Source organism: Psammomys obesus, unplaced genomic scaffold (genome assembly GCF_907164565.1).
Source record: "Psammomys obesus unplaced genomic scaffold, mPsaObe1.curated_primary_1811, whole genome shotgun sequence".
Taxonomy (NCBI): domain Eukaryota; kingdom Metazoa; phylum Chordata; class Mammalia; order Rodentia; family Muridae; genus Psammomys; species Psammomys obesus.
In genome coordinates this window covers 3582298-3604804 of record NW_026590405.1, presented here as the reverse complement: position 1 = coordinate 3604804, position 22507 = coordinate 3582298, and the positions used below count along the sequence as shown (strand labels likewise).

Sequence of the window (22507 nt, the reverse complement as noted above, 5' to 3'; positions counted from 1 at the left end):
CACCCACTTCTATGACCTTGTGTCATTCCACCCTTCCTTGCTTCTTCTGTGGGTTCTGGGGACCTGCCTCAGTCAGGCTTTCTATTGCAATGGCCGTGCTACTCCTATAAAAGGCAGCATCTACCTGGGGCTGGCTTACAGGTTCAGAGGTTTAGTCCGTTACCATCACTGGGGGAAGCATGGCAGCAGGTGCAGACGTGGTGCGGCAGGAAGAGAGTGAGCCACTGGGCCTGGCTGGAGCTTCTGACTTCTCACGCCCACCCCGCAGTGACGTACTTCCCCCAACAAGGCCACACCTCCTCCAGCAAGTCAACACCTCCAACAATGCCGCTCCCTGTGAGTCTATGAGGCCATTTTCATGCAGACCCCACAGGACCTGACTCTAAACTTCATGCTTGCAATCTTTGGGCTTTACTGACCGTATACATTTTCCAGGCTTCCCTCTTTTTTTTTTTTTAAATGAAAAATGAGTATGTCCAGTGAAAGACGTATATGAATAGCCAGATGTCCAAAGGGTATTTTATACATTTGGTCTAAAGTGACTTTACCCGGTGAGCTTTCTCACTGGCCTCCTTTTTCCAGTGTTCAAAACTCAATTTCTTAACATGGCAGTGAGGGAAAATAATATTTTCTCTCTCATTAAAAAAAAAAAATCCTTTAAATTTGTATTATATGTAATCTTGGCAATCTTAATAAAACAGTTCCTAAAATGTTACCACTCCTACAATCATACTTTCTATTTTTTTGGAATAGGTTTCCTTTCAATTTTTTTTGAAAAATACTTGTTTATTTTTCTTTTATATGTGTTTGCCTATGTGTATGTATGTGCACCTCATGCATGCAGTACCGGGGGAGGCCAGCGGAGATCACTAGAGACTCTGGAATTGGAGTTAACAGGAGGTTGCAAGCTGCCATGTGGGTGGCGGAAATTGAATAAGAGCAGCCAGTTCTCTTGACTGTTGGGTCATATCTTGCGTTTTATTGTTTGTTACTTTGTTTCTTTCTTTAATAATAATAATAATAATAATAATAATAATAATTGTCATTTGTTGTTTGTGTGTTACTAGGGATGAACCATAGGTCTCATGTGTACTGACGGTACATCCTCATCCTCTTTTTACTTTCCATTTTTATTTAGGGCTTCATTTAAGTTGCCTAGGCTGGCCTTGAACTATAGTCAAGACGGTCCTTGAAATTTCAGTCTTTTTCCATTAGCCTACGGAGTAGCTAGGGCCCATACCATCAGGCCTGGATAAGTTAACTTATTTTCATTTTTCTTCCATTTTTGAAAATTAGATTCTGATATCAAGACATAATCCTGTTATTACTTTTCATTTTGGCTAGCTGAGTCGGATAGAACTTACTTCCAAAATACATTGGGAATTAAATATTCATGGCAACAGGAATTAAAAATTTTGTTCTCTGAAAATGTTATGATTTATTAATGAAGATTATATAATACGAAAGATGTAAATGTTAGCTTTCAATAAAGTTCGTGGCCATATGATTTTTTTTTTTTTTTTTTTTGAGGGCTGGTGATGGGTTCCAGCTAGGCAGGCATTGTACCGCTGAGCTACATCCCAGCCCTTTACTTTTTGAGAGACAGGGTCTCTGTTCGGAGCCTAGGTTGGCCTCAGATTTTGCAGTCTTCCTGCCTCTGTCTCCCGAGTTCTAGGATTACAGTGTGTGTTATCAAGCCCAGCTCACATAAGCCCTTTGATAACTATTAGTAGATAATTTGATTGTGGTGTCAGTATTTTAACTTCCTTTTCCAGTGTCTGACTGGCTTGTGGGTGCAATCCATTTGACAACCTAACCAGACAGAGTCCACTTGGAAAACGATTCTGCAGGGAACAATTTCAACTCCATCTTTCAGGGCCAAGAGCTTGAAGCTCATTCCTAGGGATGGTGGGAGTCTTGGAGGAACAGTTTCTGCTCCCTGGTCCTACTGAGCCCCCAGTAAAGGCACTTTTAAAAAAACTATTTTATTTTATTGGGGTTTCTTATAACTCTTTCTTCCTTTTCCACTCAAATCCCTCCCAACACCCTAACACTAGGAAGGAGAGAAAGAAGGTTAGTGGGAAGAAGGGCATAGTTCTTTTTAGCTACTTCCTGCTTGTTAGGGTCACTGGGTTCCTTGGGGCAAGTCCAATCTTCGTTTCAGGGTATCTCCGGCTTCTCCTCAAACTGCATCAACAACAACCAGGAGCAGCAGCCTTCTTTCTCAGTGCTCCCACCCCCTCTTTCTGGACTCTGACATTTATTCTCCCTCAAAGTCCCCAGAATTAAACTATCTGCAGCTGGCAAAGATCACCCCCCACCCCCAGCCTGTACGAGGCAAATAGTCTGCTCCTGTGGATAGTCTGGAGCAGCCCCCTATCCCATACCTGGGATTAAAACAAAGACGTGTTTACAGAACATAACTGAGTTTTTGAAGACACCAAAACTTCCACTACACCCTCGCAGCAAAGTTTCATTGTGTGCAGCTCACCTCTTCTGCCTCTTCCGTTTGTAATATCAATACACTTCCCAGTAACGTGCTTAGAAATGACAAACATCCCAACGAAAAGCGCTCTCACCTTAGCAAGGGACCCTCTCACCTTCCACACATCCCCTCAACCGGGATATCCAACCAGGAGCTGCAAATGCAAACCACACAAGGGACTCTCCTCTTTCTGGCAGCTGTGTGAATGGACTAAAAAGAAGATGGAGCTCACTTCCATAACATAATGCACTTAGTCCAATCTAGTCAGAATATTAGAATTTTTACATGCCATTAATTCCTAAGCCAGGAAAGAAGTATTTTACATAATCTTTTCTCTGTGTGTGTGTGTGTGTGTGTGTGTGTGTGTGTGTGTATGTGTGTGTGTGTGCGCGCGCGCGCATGTGCTTGGGGGGGAGGGGCCGGGACAAAGCCTTTAAGGTGCAGTCTGTGTTTTATATTCACCACATCTCACTTCTGAAGGGGCGATACTTTGCTTCGTTCAGTCGCAACATGGCTTTTGGCCACCACCGCGGACAGGAGCATCACGAGGCGCTCAGGTGGCAAATGTGTCACTGGCTGTCAAACAGAACTAGTCTTCCCCGTGTAAAAATAACTCTGTTACTGTTCTATTTCAGATACAAATACAGGGATTTATGAACAGCACCTTTGGAAAGATCTTGTCCTCCCAGCAGGCGCTGCAGTTGCTTCAGAGGTACTTATTATAGAGGTTGAAGGTGGTTTCTCTGAAAGCACAGTTTCAGATAAGGTGGTAGCGCTCTTGCTTTGCACTGGGGAGGACCCGAGTTCAATTCCCAGACCCCATGTGAAAGGAGGAGGAGGAGAAAGAAGAAGAAAGCCAGGAAGGGTAGGGTATGTGCATAGCCCATTCTTCCTGGGAGGCGATGACAGGAGGATGCCTGGGGCTCAGCGCTCATACAGTTTAGCCACGTCACTAAGTTCAATGCCTGCTCTGGCAAGGGAAGAGCTAGGTCTGTTGATCTGGCTGGAATACAGACACACCTTTAACCTCAAACAATGACGTCTAATTGAGGGACAGACAAAGCGACAAATCAGAGAAAGATCGGAGGGAATGAGTCAGAGATAGGATATGCCCAACTCTCAGGAGAACAGACAGGCAAGAGAAGCTACTTCAGAGCAGCTCAGAGAGAGAGCAGAGAATTCACGGAGACAGTGCAGCAGAGTTTGGGAGAATAGTACAGGTCTACGTAGTTTGGTTGTGGTTCAGTAGAGAGCAGTTGAGTTTGTGCAGTTCAATTCGCGGAGTTCAGTGGCAGTTCAGAGAGAAGCAGAGAGAAGCCAGTTTGGGTCAGTCAGCTTGGAGAAGGGTTTTGAACCAGACAGCTGAGTTGAACCCGCCAGCCCAGAGTTTAAAAAGAACTAGAAAGGGTGATCTTATTCAGCAATTTAAGTCTCGGAAGCTGAAAACATTTTAGGCCTAGGTTGACAGGCAGAGGCTGGAAGCTGAAGCCTTCAAGGTCTGGGCTTACAGAAGATTAGATTGTGAGGAGGCCAGAAGCTTTCAGTCCCAGGCTTAGGGGCGGATAGATAGAAATGCTCTGGGCTCAGCCCGAGCCAAACCGTGTGCTCATAAAGGGCTTTCATCTCATCGCATCCTCAGAGGAAATAAAAACTATAGTTACAAAGGTCAGTAGGAGACCCTGCCTCAAAAAGGAAAAAAAGAACGACACCCAGGGTTGCACTGTGGCCTCCACACATGCGCATCTGCACACACTTATGCACCAGCAAACACATGTACCTGCACACACATTTCATACCCTTACACACTCCCACATACCACTTCACACACACACTCACGCTTCATAAGCTTTAAGAGTTGCAAACATTAACTTTTCATTTACCACTAAATAAAATTTTGAAATAAGAATTTTTTTTCATACTATTTTAGTGGGTTTTTTTTGTTGTTGTTGTTTTGTTTTTTTGTTTTTGAGACAGGCTCACCTGTAGCCTGGGTTGGTCTCACGCTTGTTCTTTGGCCGAGGAAGTCTTTACTCCCCTGCAATTCCTGCCTCCATTTCCCAAATGCCGGGATGACAGGTGTGCGCTACGGAGCTCCACTGAATTAAAAAATAATAACAGAATGTCTATCAGAAGGAAGTCTCAAATGGCCATGTAATAGGCTTCATTTTAATTTCATAGTTATTATTGGAGAGGGAATAACTGATGTTTAATTTTACTCAGGGAAAGAATTTCCAAAGAACATGATTGCACATTGTCATAGTTAACTTTAGATGAGTTGACAAAAACCTGGAGTCATCTGGGAAGAGGGAGCCTCAAGGGAGGAAGTGATTGATTCCACCAGACTGACCTGGGGCCATGGCTGTGAGCTTCTTCCTTTCTCTTTTTAAGATAGCTGCCTCTCCGGCCCATGGCATTTTTCTTAATTGTTTATTGATGTAAGCAGGCTTAGCCCACTGTGGGCATTCCCATCCCTAGGCAGATGGGTCTGGGCTGTGTAGGAAAGACAGTTGCTGACAGGTGAGCCTGGAAGCAGCATTCCTATGTTTCTGCTTCAGTTCCTGCCTCCACGTTCTTTCCTTGAGTCCCACTTTCCTCCATGATGGAGTGTAACCTGAGAACTGCCAGCTGAAATAAACCCTGTCCTCACCAAGCCTCCTTTGGCGTCTGTCACAGCAAGAGACGCTAACTGGAACAGACGTATTTGATGTATTGCTCTACACAGAAAGATGGTCAGCACAGCCGAGCAAGTAGTGTCCTCCACCTCACATAGGTGTCCCCCTCCCACCTCCCCTAGCCATTTGCGGCAAGAACGCTTGAAATCTCTCATTCAGTCTCCTTTCTCCTCTGTTTCCATCAGCAGTACTCCCCCCCACACACAGGGACACACAGAGTGAGAGAAAGATAGAGAGACTGAGACAGAGGTAAGACGCAGAGAAAGCTAAGATCCATGCCAGAGGCCCACTTAGGAATTCTTCCCTGGGGACTCAGCGTATCTGGCTTCCTGCCAGCTTTGCCATAGTTCCATATCTCTGTGGTAGCGATTGGCTCTTAAGAGACTACCTCCAGATTCAAAGCAGGCATGAAACGATTTTGACAAGTGACGGTACAGGGAGCCTTTATTTAATGGTGCCCCCCCTCCCGCCCCCATCTCCCATTGCCCTCTTTACCTATAATGCGCTCTTGGTCACTTTATTCTGTCATCAGAACGGTGTGCTCCTTGTAACTCCCAGGCGTCCTTTAGCGTCTGAGGAGATGCAATGTTGGCTGACAAGCCACCATTACAGTATCTGCCTTTCAATGTGGAAACTGCAGGGTCCAGGGACGCTGGGAGCGCACCTGCCTTGTTTGTGGTCATATGCCTAGGACAATGCATGGGGCCTGGAATGAACATTTATCAGACGCATGAACGGGTATGTGTCGCTCCGGTCATTCTGCAGTGCGCTTCTCATTTCCCCTTTAATTATCCCGTTTCAATTCCTTTTAGGTTTCAGAAGCTGAACATTCCCTGCCTTCAGCTGGAAATCAATCACACGATCGAGCGGATCCTCCAGTGTTACGTGTCCGAGCTTGAAGCTACCAAGAAGGTAAGTTCCCTGCGTGCACACAGAAGAGTGCGTTAGTATAAACTGGGAGGGTCTTCACCGTCGTTACCAAGCGCCAGAGCCTTCAGGGCTGTCCTCCCACAGTGAGGGCTCTCGGAGGCTCCCTTCTGAGAGTGAGGGTCGCGGCGGGGTGCCCCTGGGCTGCCGGAGCCACACCTGCTTGGCGTGAAGAAGTCTTCCTGTGTGTCTACAGCAGGGCCCGGTTAGTTAGCGCAGGGGCCCGAGTGTACCGGCTACAGCGTAGCCACACGATTCCTCCTCTGAAGACCTCCTTGGAAGGTGAGGTAACGACAGACAGGAAGACACGCTTGTTAGTCACTTCTGTACCCCTGCCTTTTACAGAGCTGCGTGCGTGTGTGTGTGTGTGTGTGTGGGTGGGTGGGTGTCTTGGATTGTGGTTCAGCCTGTCCTAGCGGAGGACCTCAGTGTGTGGCAGGTTGTGAACCTGAGGCTAGTCACACGGCTGCCAGCCAGAACAGATCAGGGAGTGGGTGTAACTCCCAGAGGCCCTGCCTCCGAAAGATTCCACAACTTCCCCAAACAGTACAGCCAGCTGGGGGAGAGGAGGAGGGCAGACGTTCAAAATAAGAAACCCGGATCCAGGATGATCGGTGAAGGGCTTGCTGTACAAACAGGGACACCTGAGTTCAGGTCCCCGGCGCCCACATAAAAAGCTGGTTGCAGCAGCAGGCGCCTGTTCCTTCCATGCTGCCCTGGTGGAGGCAGGGGGCTCCCGGGGCTTGCTGGCAGCCGGCCTACCCCAGTCACTGAGCTCCGCGTTCACTGGGAGACTCTGTCTCGAAGAAAGTGGAAAGTGATTGAAGATGCCAGTACTGACTTCTGGCATTCCTATGGTCATGCATACTGACGCACACACGCACGCACGCACGCACGCACGCCACACCTGTAAGGGAGCATTGCCAATTCAAAGCAACACAACATGTAATAGAAAGTGAAGGCAAAGAGAGAGTTAAGCATCATACACTGCGGACATGATTGTATTTGAGCTCCCAATTATTGGTTCTGAAGCTCATTTACATATTTATTGACTAACCCATGCGCACTCAGCCTGTGAATAATCATGGTGAGAACACCTATGCGGATGTAGCTGTAAATTCCTTTGCAATCTCCGCTGTGTTGAATTCAAACATTAACATCGTATATTTTTTAATTACAGCTCTATCATTCTCAGAAAGATGACCCCCCTCTCGCTCGCAACATGCCCCCCATAGCAGGAAAAATTCTCTGGGTGAGGCAGCTGTACCGACGGATAAATGAACCCATCAACTACTTCTTTGTAAGCCAATCATACCATTTATATATGACTCACGGTGGTGTGGAAACGAAATTACATTACAAATGCATCCTGTCCTACAATATTGATGCCGGTGAAGTAGTCAGAACCAGTGCTTTTGCTGAGAGAAAAAAAAAATGGCTTATAAGCATGCCGGAGAGGGGCTAAGTCAATCTTTTCATGTTCAGTGGACCAACCAGTTCAATTATAGTTGGCAAATCTTACGTCTTTTAATAACAGAAGACACTTTATGAAGTCTCTTAAAAATAATTGTTTTGAAAACACATAGTGTAAGCCATGTCCTGCCTCCTATTTGCATGTGTGGATGGATGGGTGCTGATGTATATTTAATGAAAGTAAGACGGGATGCCAAGTGTATTCCTCTTTGAAGAACTGAGCCCCAGGCAGGGCATACCAGTGTGTATGTGCAGCATGAGAGTAGCAGGTTTCTGAGGAGCAGGTCCTTGTAGACTCTGTCAGCGTTCTGGAAATGTCACATTGTCTTTCCTTTGTTTTTTATTTTGTTTTTATTTGTTTAAGAGACAGACTGTCAGTATAGAGTCTGGTTTGTTTGATGCTGCATTTCATGCCTAAAGAGAGAATAAAATAACCGCAGCATCACAGCCTTGAAGTAATTTTGTTACTGGGGCGATACTAAATGTAAAATTTCTTCAGGGCTGCTGTTGCCGGCTTCATTATTCTACATATTTACAAATATTTAAGCTGGGGATGGAAAGATAGCTCAGTAGCTAAGAGTGAATACTGCTTGTGCAAAGGACGCAAGTTCGGTTCCTGGCATCCATGTTGAGTGGCTCACAATCACCTGGAATTCCAGCTCCAAAGGGAAGTGATGCCCTCTTGTGGCCTCTGTGTGTACCTGCACTTATGTGCACCAGCTCCCACACATAATAAACACTAAAAAATAAACTTGAAAGACTTTTAAACTAGCTTTAGACAAAAGAGTCTAAGTTGCTATAGTGGCAAGGTACAGTCTGGCATTTGTGAATGTTTTTAATGTTAACACAAAGGAACACTTTTTGATTCACCCTCCCTCCCTCTGCCCCCTCCCCTGCAGTGTATAATTAAGAAATTTGCCCTGATAACTGTTCAGGGAAAATCAGCCAGTTTGTGCCTTGTTCAGGGAAATGGGGAGGGAGGAGAAGCTGGGGACAGAGAGCTCTGCTGCCTGTGGCCCAACAGGACTCCTTTTCAATCTTTTCTTCCCTGTATAATATCCCTGTACTCCAGTCTCCAGCTTCCACGGCCTTCCCAGTCCCTATTTTACCCGAAGGCAGAATCTAAACGGCTTCCATGACCTTTAATGTCAGTATAAGCAGTTTGTGGGATAAAGTCCACACTCTCTTAAAATATAACTTTTCTCTCCCCCCCCCCAAAAAAAACCCCTAAAATCCAGAAAAACTCGGAGATTTTGTCAAGCACAGAAGGTAAAGCTGTCATCCGTCAGTATAACAAGATCTCGTACGTGCTGGTGGAGTTTGAAGTGGTCTACCACACAGCCTGGGTCAGAGAGGTCTCCCAGCTACAGTACGGTGCGTAGAAGGCTCACCAGCGCCTCTCCGTTTCCGTTGGTGTTCGGAAAGCTTTTTACACACGATTCGCCTGGTTGGAGTTTAGGTTTGAGGCTGGGAAAGTGGCTTAGTTGGTAAATTTCTTCTGCAGAGCCTACATGAAAAAGCCCCGGGCGGTGCCATACACTGGGGAGGTGAAATCCGGCAGAAACTCCACCCCCACCCCGGGGCTCCCTGCAGGGAGTAGAGGCTAGTTGGGGGTGCTCCAAAGTAATGAGCGACCCTGGGGCCACAGGGTGAGGTAGGACGTCTTAATACATGAAGTTTATGTCATGTGTTCTGGAATGTTCTCTGCCTCTTGAGAGCATCGCTTGGCACTAGAAGGTACCATAGAGCTGCTGAGGTTGGTTGGTTAGAGCCCAGAAGTACTCCCAAGCAAAGCCAACAGTTGGTGTTTTTCCTGGTAGCCCAGGCTGTGGGAAATGAATCGCTCTGGGCGGTTTCCTATTGTACAGAATGGCTGTTCTTGACAGGGATTGGGAGCCAATTTTTGAAGGATGCTTCACAGAGCTCTTCTGGTGGAGATCAGGCCTGGGCCTGTCCTTAGGTCCCAGCTGTCCTTATGGATCTGTCTTACTTGTGCTTTTGTTCTTGAATTGTGCTTGAATTTGTTCTGCAAGTTCAGTACCGTCCTGGGGCAGGCAGGTCATAGGAGATGAGAGTTTGGAATTATTCTGGGATTTATCTGAACGGGCGTGTGATTTCTAGCCGGATTCTGAAAGGATTCCAAATTCGTTGGATAAAATTCTTAGCCAGGATCCTCAGGAAAACTGACCCCATTAAGAACCTTGTGGAGGCTGGGTATGGGATTCATCCTTGAATCCCAGCATTCTGGAGGCAGGGGCAAGAGGATGTCTAAAAACCAAAACAAGAACAGAAAATCTTGCTTAGGGCTGGCAAGGTGGCCCAGTCAGCAAGGAGCTTGCTGCGCAAGCCTGGAGGCCTCAGTTCAGTCTCTCACACGTACTTAACCACGGAAGGAGAAAACTGACCCCTCAGATTGTCCTCTGACCTCCACGGTGGGGGTGCTCTGGCACATCCTCCCAACAATAGATTTTATAATTAATTAATTAAAACCACCTTTTACGAGGAGCTAATTTTACCTAGTTAGTACAAGTCAGTCAACCTCAAAGGGATTTAGGGAGCACTTCATCTTCCTAGACATTGATGCCTTGACATTCTTTCAGGCCGCATGAGACTGGGCAGAGTCTGTGACCATAATGAAATTCCTTGTTAATAAAGTTTGTTGAAATAAGATGTAATTTGAGTAAACGCATATAAGCCTGAAGTTATTTTTTATTATTAACTCCTGTTACATTAGTAAATAATCTAAGGGGCTGGAGCAGTGGCCCGGTGGTTAAGAGCACTGGCTGCTCTTACAGGGGACCCACGTTCAGTTCCCAGCGCCCACACGGCAGCTGGCAACCGTCAGTGATTGCAGTTCCAGGGCATCCAGTGCCCTCTTCTGGCTTCTGTGGGCACTGCACACATAGGTTGCACAGACTTAACATGTGTGCAAAGTACCCGCACACATAAAATAAAAACAAATAAGCAATCTAAGGCCCCATCAAGAAAGAATTCTTCGAGGTTGTGCATTTCAAATCACAATAAAAGCATCTATTTACATTTGAAAACCTTTAATGAATTATTCATATGTGTTAGTTTCTGCATTTCACACGTGGTACAGCATGCACGCGGGAGTCAGGGGGCAACTTTCCGATTGCTTTTACCTTGTGTAACTCAGGAATCAAACTCAGGTATCCAGGCTCGCTTAGGTCCAAAAGGCCTATCTTAAGATGCTCATTTGTAGGAATGCTGTTCACGCGATAGATAGTGTGAAAAGACAAACAAACGCCTCTTCATTCTAAGAGGCCGGGACTCAATGTCATTCAGTAAGTATTCCTCGCTGGAGGTGGCGGTGCACGCCTGCGATCTCGGCATTAGGGAGGCTGAGGCGGGAGGAAGTTAGAAGTTTGGAGTCATCCTGTGCCACATCATGGATTTGAGGCCAGTTTGAGGCTGCATGAAATTATGCCTCAAAAACAAAAGCGTTTGAAGTCGAGGCAGTGTGCCATCTTTGCCATTCTGACCCCCCTTTCAGGGGCAGTCTGGGCTAGCCTTAAGACGAAGCCTAGAGGTATCTGAGGGGAGAGCCTCAGTTGAGGGTTTGGCCAGAGCAGACTGGCCACAGGACTGTGGGGCAGCTGCCTCGATGGCTAATTGTTTTAGGAGGGCTTAATCCGCTGTGGGCACTATCATCCCTAGGCAGGCTGTCTTCAACTCTAGATGGTGCCTTCTGTAGTTTTCGGCCAGGAGTTCTCGTGTGGGAGCTAACACTGTGTGGAGTGGCAGGCAGGCCTGCCATTAGGTTCTTGCCTTGGTTTCCTCAGTGATGGACTGTGATCGGGGCTAAAAGGCAGATAAATCCTATCTTCCTCAAAGCCATCTTTCTTTGGTCAGTGTTTTTTTGTTTGTTTGTTTGTTTTTTATCACAGCAACAGAAAGGAAACTAGACTAAGGGTCAAGTTGTAATCCATAAAAATAGGCTACAGCTGGGCCTCTGTGACCCCCTCTCAGAAGTATGGCAGTTAGTTAGTGGCACAAAGCCTGTCTGTGTCCAGCAGTTTTTCTCTCTCCAGGGCGGAGTCTGGATGGCTGATAATGGGTGCGAGATGGAGCCTTAGCCCCGTGGAATCCAGGACGATTGCTCTGCCTTTAAGTAGCAAGCTTAGTACAGTGGGGAGAGCAGAAGGAGAGCGCAGAGTAACCCAACGGCAGCCCTGGTTTGTCTGCAGCCTTGCAAGCCACGCTGTTTGTTCGACATCCGGAAACGGGGAAGTTGCTGGTCAATTTCGACCCTAAAATACTGGAAGTGGTTCGGGAAACGAAGTGCATGATTAAGATGAAGCTGGACGTCCCGGAACAAGCAAAGAAGCTGCTGAAACTGGAAAACAAATTGAAGGCAGACAAGCTGTATCTGCAGGTAAGACAAACAGCAGCTTCTGGCGATTTCCTTTTTTCTTAGTCCCGAACCGTCTCTGCAGCCCCCATTCTTCGTAGGATTAAAATACCAACTTGGAAACGACATAAAGATGGGAGGTGGAAAGGAGAAGGAGAGTTCCAGAGCTCACTTGGACTTCTGGGTCCTAAGCGATGAAACATCAGGTTTAACAATGCTTTAATTATAATTTTATGGAGTAAGAACATTAACTTTAATATATTTGATACTGGGTACTAATAAAATATCAATTATGAGGGAAAAGATGACTATAAAATCACACAAATGGAAAGGATTCTCCAACAGTGTAGGGTAAAATGAAGAACTCTAATTTAAGTTCTATTGTGAGTAACACAAATTAAAAAAAAATAAATAAATGAAGAACTCTAATTTAAGTTCTATTGTGAGTAACACAAATTAAAAAAAAAAAATATATATATATATATGAGTCAGGGGTGGTGGCACACCCCTTTCATCCCAGCATCTGAGAGACAAAGGCAGCAGAAGAATCTCTGTGAGTTTAAGACCAGCCTGGTCTATAGACTGAGTCCCAGGATTGCCAGAGCAAATAGTAAAATGCTATTAAAAAAACAAAACAAAACAAAGACAAAAACAATCCCCACCCAAAAAAAAAAAAAAAAAAACAACCCTGACATTCAAAAGGATCAATTAAGCAAATTCAGGAGGCTGGAGAAATGGCTCAGCTGCTTTACGAATGTATTCTCCTCTTACAGAGGATCACAGTGGGTGGCTCAAAAATGCCTGCAACTCCAGCTCCAGGTCATTAGCTGCCCTCTGCTGGTGTCTGAAGGCACTTGCACTTGTGTGCACAGGCACATAGGCAGACTCATGCATACACGTTAACTAACACTAAAGAAGTAAATAAAAAGCATATTGAAATTTTAGTACATGGTTTGAAAGACGTGAAACAAGAGTTGGCAACCCCGGGTTTCTTTTAAAAGCCAGTTGAAACAGTTAAGCTGAGTGGACCAGTGTCCTTTGCTTTCTCTAGGAACTCAGTGAGTGTATGTTTTAGGGAGACAGGAAGATATATAAATGTAAAGATAACTCTTTCCAGCAGCATTAGTCATAGTAAAAGACCGGAATGTAAATCCAAGAATAAAGAACTGATTAAATATGGATTATAAGATGAATACATAGAAACTAATGGAACTGCTGATGATTCAATGAGAAAAAGGATTCTGTTTGCTTGGGCACAAAGAGGATTAACTTCTTTTCGTCAATAACATAATAAGTCAATACAAGACTCTTCCTGGGCCTTTCTGGGAAGACAAGAGCGGGGATCTGCTGTTTTCAATATGTCGTTCCATTGAAATCTCTTGGTTTAATTATAGTCCACATCCAGGCATAAGGACAAGTTTGTTCTTTGGGGAGCAAATAAAAAGAGTCACAGAGACTCTTTCAAACCCTTATTCTAATAGATGTTATAACAAATTAAAAGTTGGCTACGATATGTAGCTTAAAGAGGAACCGCCAGTGGGGGCGAGTGCCAGGGAATTAATCTGTTCAAAATACAGGGTACATCTATGAAAGTCTTCTATCTTAAAAGAGGGCTAGAGAGACAGCTCGAGAGTCTAAGAGCATTGGCTGTTCTTGCAGAGGACTGGCTCAGCACCAGAACCCACAAGATGGCTTCCTGTCGTCTGCAACTTCAGTTCTTGCAGACCTACCACATAAAGATAGGAAGACACAGAGACATACACGGAATCATAAGTCCTAAAAAAGATAGAGAAACAGTCACGGTGAAGGTTTTCCTAAACATTTTTTTTTTTTTGTTACCTTTGTTGTTGTTTTGTTTTGAGGGTGGTTTTTATTTTTCGTTTTTTACCTCGGCTGGCCTCAGACTTGCTGCGTAGTGGAGAAGAACTTCGCACTCGGGGCTTCTGTTTCTCAAGTGATGAGCTTAGGGCCTGTGTTGCCATGCATGGCCTAACAGTTTTGTTTTCAGGTAACGGCATTGTTGAAGTGTGATCCATGTACCATACAGTTAATTCATTAAAAATATACAGTCAAATGGTTTTAGTGTCTCCACAAAGTTATACAGCTGTGATCACAAGCAGTTCTAGAATATTGTTGTCACCCTCAAAAGACAGCCCGTATGCCTAATAGCATTCAATCCCCATTTCCCCTCAAGTCTCCCTCCTACTCTTGGCAGCTGGAAGCTACCGTTTCATTGTGCCTATAGATGTGCCTGCGTTGGGCCTTTCCTACAAATGGAGTTATAGAACATGTGGCCATTTGTATGGAGCCTCCGTCATCAAACAGAGCCGGTTCTCACTGTTTCATGTGTCAGGGCTTCATTTTCGCTCCATTGTATGACTCTACCCCTCTGCCTGTCACTTTGTGTTGGGTGACGCTGCCTGCTCACCAACCCCAGGCTAAAAGAAGGATGTCACCAAACTCTAACTTGGTGAACCAGTAAGTTTTATTGGGGGATATTTACAGGAATCTGTGTAAGGGGTTACTTAAAAGAATGGGTTGACCGCAGACAGCTAAGTCAGCAAAGCCCATCCCATCATGGGTGACAGATGATGGATGCTGGGAACCTGGTCCGTGTGGACTGCACACCCCACAGGCAGATCCACAGGCTGGAGAGTGTCTTTTCTGAGTAGTTCTGTTGTTCTCAGCCTTTTCCAGGCAGCTTGTCTGGTTTGGATTTCTTTCAGGCAGCTCAGTTAAGCTGTCTCTCCTTCTTCTTCCAGATGGTTTGGTTGGTCTGAGAGTCTTCTGGGCAATTTGGCTTGTCTCTGTCTTTTTCTAGGAGGCTTGTCCTGTCCGAGAATGCCTCTCTGCAGTGCTAATAATTTATATATGCTTGGAGAGGGAGGGACTTAGTGAATCTGGCCAACTTCAGGAACTTCCTGAAGCCTTTGAGTTGTCTACTTCCTGTGCTTAACAAGCTTTCCCCTTTAGGATGGAATGTTTCACCTCCTTCCTAATCATATTGTCTCCTCCCCCCCCTCCCCTCCTTGAGACAGGGTTTCTCTGCATAGCCCTGGCTGTCCTGGAACTCACTGTGTAAACCAGGCTGGCCTCAAACTCAGAGATCCGCCCGCCTCTGCTTCCTAAGTGCAAAGGTGTGCTCCGGCGATCACCATGTCTTAACACATCTCCCTCCCAGGTGAGAAGCTTTAATATCGGGGAAATTTTTCTACTCAACAGATGTATATTTGGTCTGTTTCTGTTTTGTGGCTGTTGTGAGTAAATGTGGCTGTGAATGTTTCCACACACGTCTTTGATGAAGGAGTGTCTTCACCCTCTCGGGCTTCCTTAGTTTGCTAATCCCACACGCAACGTTCCAAGCTTTCAGAAGTGACACCATCACTTTGGTTCCTGCCCGGTGAGTGAGGGCAAGTCTGGACTTGCTACATCCCCGCCATTACTTGGTAGTGCCTGTCCTTTGCATGGGCAGCCTTCTGGTTCAGCATTTCCATGTGGTTCAGATTCACATTTCCCTGCCGACTGGTGACGCTGGGTGTCTTTTCATGAGTTTATTGGCTTATTTGTAGGCTTTTGGAGGTTCAGAGTTTTGTCAAAAAAGTGTTGTTGCCTGTTCAGACCCTTTGTTTATTTCAAAATTGGGTCCTTTTAAACTTTGTAATAGGTCTTTGTAGATAGAGTTTGTTACCAGATAATAGATTTATAGATATAGTTTGTTACCAGATACCAGATTTGATTCCCCCCCAATTCTGTGGGTTGTGTTTTCACAATTTTGGTTTACATGGAATTCTTTATGTAGGCCAGGCTGGCCTTGAACTCCCAGATAACTGCCTTCGTCTTCCTCTCAAGTGCAGTTAATAGAGGCATGTGTCCCAGTGGCTGACCAGTGAGGTACCTTGAAATACAAGCATTTACCTTTGTTTTACATCTTGTACTTTAATTGTCCGGTGTGAGAAATCTTTGCCTAATCTAATGCCAGAGATTTCTGTCTGTTTTCTTCAAAGAACGTGATAGTTTCTGCTCTCAGCGAGACCAGACGTAATGTTAAAGAACCCTCCCCTCTCCCCCAGAGGTACGTTGGCATCTGGCATCGTTGAGACCGGAGCGCACTTGGTTTTTGCACCGTGAGACCAGGAATCTGACAGGAGGTATCTCATGAGATTTCATTAGCACTGCGTGGCAAAGAAAGTCAAGAGTTTCTTGCTGAGTGTAGGGCTCATGCAGTCAAGAGCTCTGAAACTATTAAAAGTAAAACTGAAGCTGCTTAAAAACCAGTCAAGCAACTTCATCCCACCACACCCTGTAATACAGTTACAACCCGCCCAAACTGGTCGCCATGGGTCCTCTCTAAAAGAAGAAAGAAAAGCTCATCCGTTTCGGTTGTGTGGAGCAGTTATTTAGAGTTAAGAAAGCAGGGTGTACGGAGGTGGGTGGGCACAGTGATGACTCAGCAATGAGGAACTTGCAGCATCTGGCTTCTCTGTCCAGTCTCTGGGACCTAGTGCCCTCTTCTGGCCGTCTTGGGCACTGCATGTACGTGGTTTACAGCCACAGTGCAAGCGAAAACTCTTATACATAAAATAAAAATTAAATCCTAAAAAAAAAAAAAAATTAGAATCAGTTATGATCTCAGTTTCTTTTTTAAGATCGTGTGATGTGTGTGTGTGTGCCACTTGTTGTGAACACGGATGCCCTATGAGACCGGAAGATTGCGCTGGATCCCTTGGGCCTGAAGTTACAGCTGTCTGTGAGCCTGCCAGCTTGGGTACTGGGACATGCGCTCTGGTCCTCAGCTTGAGTAGCAAGCATTCTTAACAACCCAGCCGCCTCTCCAGCCCCAGTAGGTTGGAAGATTAGGAACAGTGGCTGGGTGCACGCCTGTAATCCAGCACCTGGGAGGTGGAACAGGAGGACTAGGAGTTCAAGGCTAGCCCAGGCTTACTTGAGACCCTCTTTCATACAAATGAATGAAAAAAAAAAAAAAAGAAGATAAAAATGTGTGATAACAGATACTATGAAATGATAATTACCTGAAGAATTTCACAAAAACAAAGAGAGGAGAGCAACATACCTGAAAAATGAGAGAGACCCTGAGAAGTGATGTGGGCAGGCTTGAATTCAAAGGGAATGCACCTGTGATTGACAGCCGATGAGGAGAATATAGATTCTCCTCTATATAGACCGTATAGATTAAAAAGGGCAGCGTCCCCATCCTGGCAGGCCTGTGTGGAAAAGACAGGGGCAGTCAAGCCTTTCTGGTCCCAGCCTGAATGTGGTCCTTCCTTCAGTATGAATTTCAATAAGCTCTTCCGTTTTGACTTTGCACAGGGTCTTCTGCAGTATTACGACGATTTATGCCAGGAAGTGCCGACTGTGTTTGTCAATCTGATGACCCCTAAAATGAAAAAGGTTGGTGGCGCCGATGGCTCATATTGATTTCTCTGATTTAAAAATTAGATTCCTCTTCTATAGATTATGGATCTCAGAACGTCTCCTGGCCAGACCATTGATTTCTCTTTTCAACTTTACAGCTCTCTTTCTCTCTCTCCCCTTCTATCCCTTCTTTGTTCCCTCCTTCTCTCTCTTCCTATGGAATGATTTCTAGTCTCAGTTTTGTTACCTTTGAAAAACAAAATAATAAGCCGGGTGTGGTGACATACCCCTTTAATCCCAGCAGAAGCAGAGGGGCAGAGGCAGAGGGGCAGAGGCAAAGAGGCAGGCAGATTGCTGTGAGTTCGAGGCCAGCCTGGTCTACAAAGAGAGTCCAGAACGGCCAAGGCTACACAGAGAAACCCTGTCTCAACCTCCCCTCCCTCCCCCTGAAAAAAAAGAAAGAAAAACAAGTAAATGTGAGTCATGAATACTTTGTGAAAATTTATGGCTGCTTCCAGGACAGCCAAAGATGATTTAAAAGAGAGGCCATCCCTGTTGGCTATAATGGAAGCGGGGGATTTAATTAAGAAGATGCATCACATAAGACTATTTTCAAAAGACTCCTATGAGCAACGGCAAACGGTTATTTTTTTTTTTTCTCCTCTCTCTTCCTAGGTGGAGTCCGTGCTGAGGCAGGGACTCACAATACTAACGTGGTCATCGTTAATGCTGGAGAGCTTCTTCCATGAAGTCGAGTCTGTTTTGGATATGTTCCACCAGCTTCTAAAGAAGGTAAAGCCAGTAATCTTCTAGAGCCACACACTTTAGCACTGAGGATGCGAGCAGCAGTGGAGTCACGCCCTGTTGGCCCCGGAGGCCCTGTTGAAGGGGTGATTTGGTCTCAGCAGGTGGCTTGATGATTAAGAGCCCGTTCCACTCTGCAGAGGACCTGAGTTTGGTGTCCAGGACCCAGGTCTGGCTCCAGCTCCACCGAGACCTCTGACCTCTGTGAGCACCTGCATTTGCACGCGCATGCCCACACCAAAACACCCACACGTGATTAAAAATAAAATAAATCCAAGCCGGGCACAGTGGCACTCACCTATAATACCAGCATTCAGGGAGGCAGAGGCAGACAGATCTCTGTGAGTTCCAGGCTAGCCTGGTCTAGAAAGTGAGTTCAGGACAGCCAAGGCTACATAGAGAAACCCTGTCTCTTAAATTTTTTTTTTAGCAAGGTTTATGATATTTTAACTAAAAGAACACCCAGTAAATAAATAAATAAATAAATAAATAAATAAATAAATAAATAAATAAATGTATGTTATATGTGGTATTGATTTGGGTCCTTTTCATCTGGGTTGCCCTGTATTTATTCCCCAATTTACCTTGTCCTCAAGAGGCTAAGGTGATGGTTCACCTCCACACTGTAGTCTAAGCTAGGATGATTGGAAGCTGGAGAGGTGGCTCAGTGGGTAAAGGGCTTGCTATGCCAACCTGAGGGCCCCCCGAGTTCAGATCCTCGCCTCCCACATAAAAAGCCCAGTGGGCATGGCAGCCCACCTGTAACTCTAGCACCTGGGAGGCAGAGATGGGGGATCCCCAGGACAAATCGGCAGGCTAGACTAGCCAACTTGGCAGACTCTGGGTTCAGTCACCAGTGGAGAATGATTGAGGAAGAAGCCTGATGTCAATCTCTGACCTCTCTGCAGACACACACACACACACACACACACACACACACACACACACACACAAATAGGATGATTGTAGAATGATAAAAATGTCAGTGGGCCAGGTGTGGTGGTGCATGCCTTTAGTCGAGAAACCCTGTCTAGAAGAAGGAGGAGGAGGAGGAGGAGGAGGAGGAGGAGGAGGAGGAGGAGGAGGAGGAGGAGGAGGAGGAGGAAGAAGAAGAAGAAGAAGAAGAAGAAGAAGAAGAAGAAGAAGAAGAAGAAGAAGAAGAAGAAGAAGAAGAAGAAGAAGAAGAAGAAGGAAGAAGAAAAAGGCAGTGAATCCTGCTTTAACATCAACCTTAATGTGTGTCTGATATTGACCAAATGAAACAATAACCAAATGTTCAAATACACATAAAAATGTTGATTTCTCATCAACATGGGATGTGCTGGTTCCTTGGTATGGTGTCATGGTGTCATAGACAAACCCATAGGCTTAGGAGTCAGCCAGACCTGACCGGGATCTTCTGCTTTTCATGAGCTGTGTGTCCTTCCTACTTTCCTTTCCTTCTCTGAGCTGTGGCGTCTTTAGCTGTAAAGCTGGGATGCGAATGGATTGTCTGTGAAAGGTGAGGGTCAAAGGAAGTCATGCCTTCAAGTCATGCTCTGGCCCATGCCGCTTTAGACCCGGGTCATGGTTTCTTCACCCGTGGACTCCTGAACCGTTCACCAAATTATGCTTGGCCCAGGATGCTAATTTCTAGATTCCATTCTGTAAATGGATTTATAGCTCCAGTGCATTTTGGGTAAAAAAAAAATTTAGTGTTAAAGGGAAAGAGCGATTTCTTGCTTTTTACTTTTTTACGTTTGCTTGTCTTTCGGGTAGGTCAACGACCTGTGTGAAATGCATATTGACACCGTTCTGAAGGAGATAGCCAAGACGGTGCTAATTTCCTTGCCGGACAGTGGTGCTACCAGAGTGGAAGACATGCTCACCCTCAATGAGGTACGGGTTCGTTATAGCTACAGAAGCGCTGGGTCACTGACCTGGCGTGTAAACTCACAGTCTGAAAGTGGACGTGTAGGCCCGTTTTTGTTTTCTAGTTTCTTTTTTGGAACCAGCTTTTGTGGGAACTAGCCTAAGTATCAAAGACTTGTGTGGCTTCAGCAGCTCAAGTCAAGGGCCATGTAGGGTTTACTAATCCCTTAAACTAATTCTGGAGTCTGCGGGGCTCCTCTCCTTCAGCGTATCTCCCCAGGGCGATGCCATCTACCTCCTTTCTTTTTTTTTCTCTCTCTCTTCCTATTTCAACAGGAATTGCTCTGTAGCCATGGCTAGCCTGAAACTCCCTGTTTAGACCATGCTGGCTTTGAACTCACCGAGGTGCACCTGCCTCTTGACTGCTTGGGATTAGGGCCTGGGCCAGCATGCCCAGCTGCCATTTTCCTTGTGGTTTGATTTCCCATGTTCTCCTGTTCAGTCACCAAGAAACCTGGGGCTCACCACCTTACCATGCTTGGTTTCCTAAGTATCAAGTCTAAAAGCCAAGCCAGCTTGTGTCAGATTTTTCTTGAATCACCTCTTTCTTATACTCAGTACCCGTTTCTCAGGTCAGGCCCTTAAGCTCAGCCTAACAGTGTGGCCCTTCTGCTTCTGTATCTGGCCCATCGTATCCAGCCACATTGCCACCATATCCGATTAGGCAACTTCCCTTCAGCGGCAGTGGCACCCAGTTATGACAGCAGAAAATCTCACCTCCTTAGTCCGTGTTGTTTCCTTTTTTGTTGATTTGTATTTATATACACATATCTGAAAAAAAAAAAAAAGCGCACAATTCTTTTAAATGAAAAGTCAGCGAGGTTAGGTGTACGTCTGTACACCGCATGCATTCCTGGTGCCCGAGGAGGCCGGAGAAGGGTGATGGATCCCCTGGGATTGGAGTTAAGGATGGTTATGAGCTGTAGGTGCTGGGACTCAAACCTGGGTCCTTTGCGAGAGCAGTCAGCACTCTTCCTCACTGAGCCGTCTCTCTAGCTCTCTAGCGCGCAGATCTTAAGACTAGTATTCGGTGAGTGTCTACACATACCACACCTTATAACTATCTCTTAAGAGAGAAGACCTTTCCTTATTCCAGGTGAGCCCCCTGTGCCCCTTTTTAGTGTTCCTTCTTGTTTCTTGATCCTTGCATCACAGAAACAGTATAGTGCTGAGGGTGGCCTTACTGCTTACATAGACGAGGCTAACCTGAACTCTTTCCATCTCATGACAGCGTGTTATTCTATTGTATAAGCTTATTCCAATTTACCTAGGCTGCCGGGGACAAGATTTGGATAACGTACACCACTTGGTAATAGACTGAACACTATCGCATGGGTGTGAACTGATTTTGGTGGGCATGTATGCAGAAATGAAATTGGGTCTTCTATTATGAATCAGTTTGGTTGCTGTGGTAGTGTTACTGGAAAATTTGGGGTGTCCCCTCCCTAGTTGCAAGATGATACTGGGGGGATTGGGAATCCCCTCCTGGGATTTTCAGTCATGTAAATAAAAAAAAAATAAAATAAAATTGAGAATGGATTCAACCAGAAGCCAGAGGGCAATTCTGTTGTTATTACAGTTTAAAAGAAAAAAGGCCCAAAGCACTGGGCCTGCACGGGTCTGCATCAGGGCCTCTGCATATTTGTTATGGCTGTTAGCTTGCTGCTTCTGTGGGACTCCTAACAGTGGGAGCAGGGGTGTCTTCAACTCTTTTGCCTGGCTCTTGGGACTCTTCTCCTCCTCCTGGGTTGCCTTGTCCAGCTTTGATATGAGGGCTTTTTGTCTTGTCTCACTGAATGTTGTTCTGTCCCGTTTGGCCGTTGTCTCTTGGAGGCCAGCTTTTTTTCTGAAGAGGGAAAAAAGGAGGAGGAGGAGGAGGAGGAGCAGGATCTAGGGGGAGCGGGGAGGTGCGGGTGGAGCTGGGAGGAGTGGAGGGAGGAGGAACTGGGGTTGGGGATATAGTGTGTGAGAGAAGAATCTATTTTCAATGAAAGGAAGGAAGGAAGGAAGGAAGGAAGGAAGGAAGGAAGGAAGGAAGGAAGGAAGGAAGGAAGGAAGGAAGGAGAGAGAAAGAAAAAAGAAAGGAAAGAAAGGAAGGAAGGAAGAAAGAAAGGAAGGAAAGAAAAGAAAAGAAAAGAAAGAAAAAAAGAAAGAAAGCAAGCCCAGAGCAAGTATACTGTAAAGCACCTGCTTCCCAGAGGAAGAGAGAAGGAGAAATAAAAGCCATGGTGGTGAAATCAGGATGGAGCTCAGGCAGCCACGCAGCAGACAAGAAGCCACGTGATAGGGAGGGGCACTTCTGAGACAGTGAGGAAGCTGCATACCAGAGAAGATGCTTTGAACAGAGGGAGTCGCGCTGGCCTCAGCCGCCGTGTTGGGTTTCAGATCTAAAACTTGACTAGAATTCGAGAGGATGAGGCCTTGGGTCTTTCACTAGTGTTAGAACATGGGCCTGCTCCTGCAGGCCAGAGCCCGTGGGATTTCATGAAC

General features: G+C 45.8%; 1 protein-coding gene across 2 annotated transcripts in view; it reads left to right on the top strand.

Moving 5' to 3' along the window:
* The window catches only part of Dnah8 (dynein axonemal heavy chain 8), a 203950-nt gene that overhangs the window by 21347 nt on the left and 160096 nt on the right, over window positions 1–22507 (top strand). For both annotated transcript variants that reach the window (XM_055607163.1, XM_055607164.1), the window contains exons 10-17: window positions 3121–3197; window positions 5970–6069; window positions 7265–7384; window positions 8796–8931; window positions 11766–11953; window positions 17258–17338; window positions 17978–18094; window positions 19865–19984. In XM_055607163.1, coding sequence (XP_055463138.1) covers window positions 3121–3197; window positions 5970–6069; window positions 7265–7384; window positions 8796–8931; window positions 11766–11953; window positions 17258–17338; window positions 17978–18094; window positions 19865–19984 — 939 coding nt within the window. The remainder of the gene's footprint in view (window positions 1–3120; window positions 3198–5969; window positions 6070–7264; window positions 7385–8795; window positions 8932–11765; window positions 11954–17257; window positions 17339–17977; window positions 18095–19864; window positions 19985–22507) is intronic.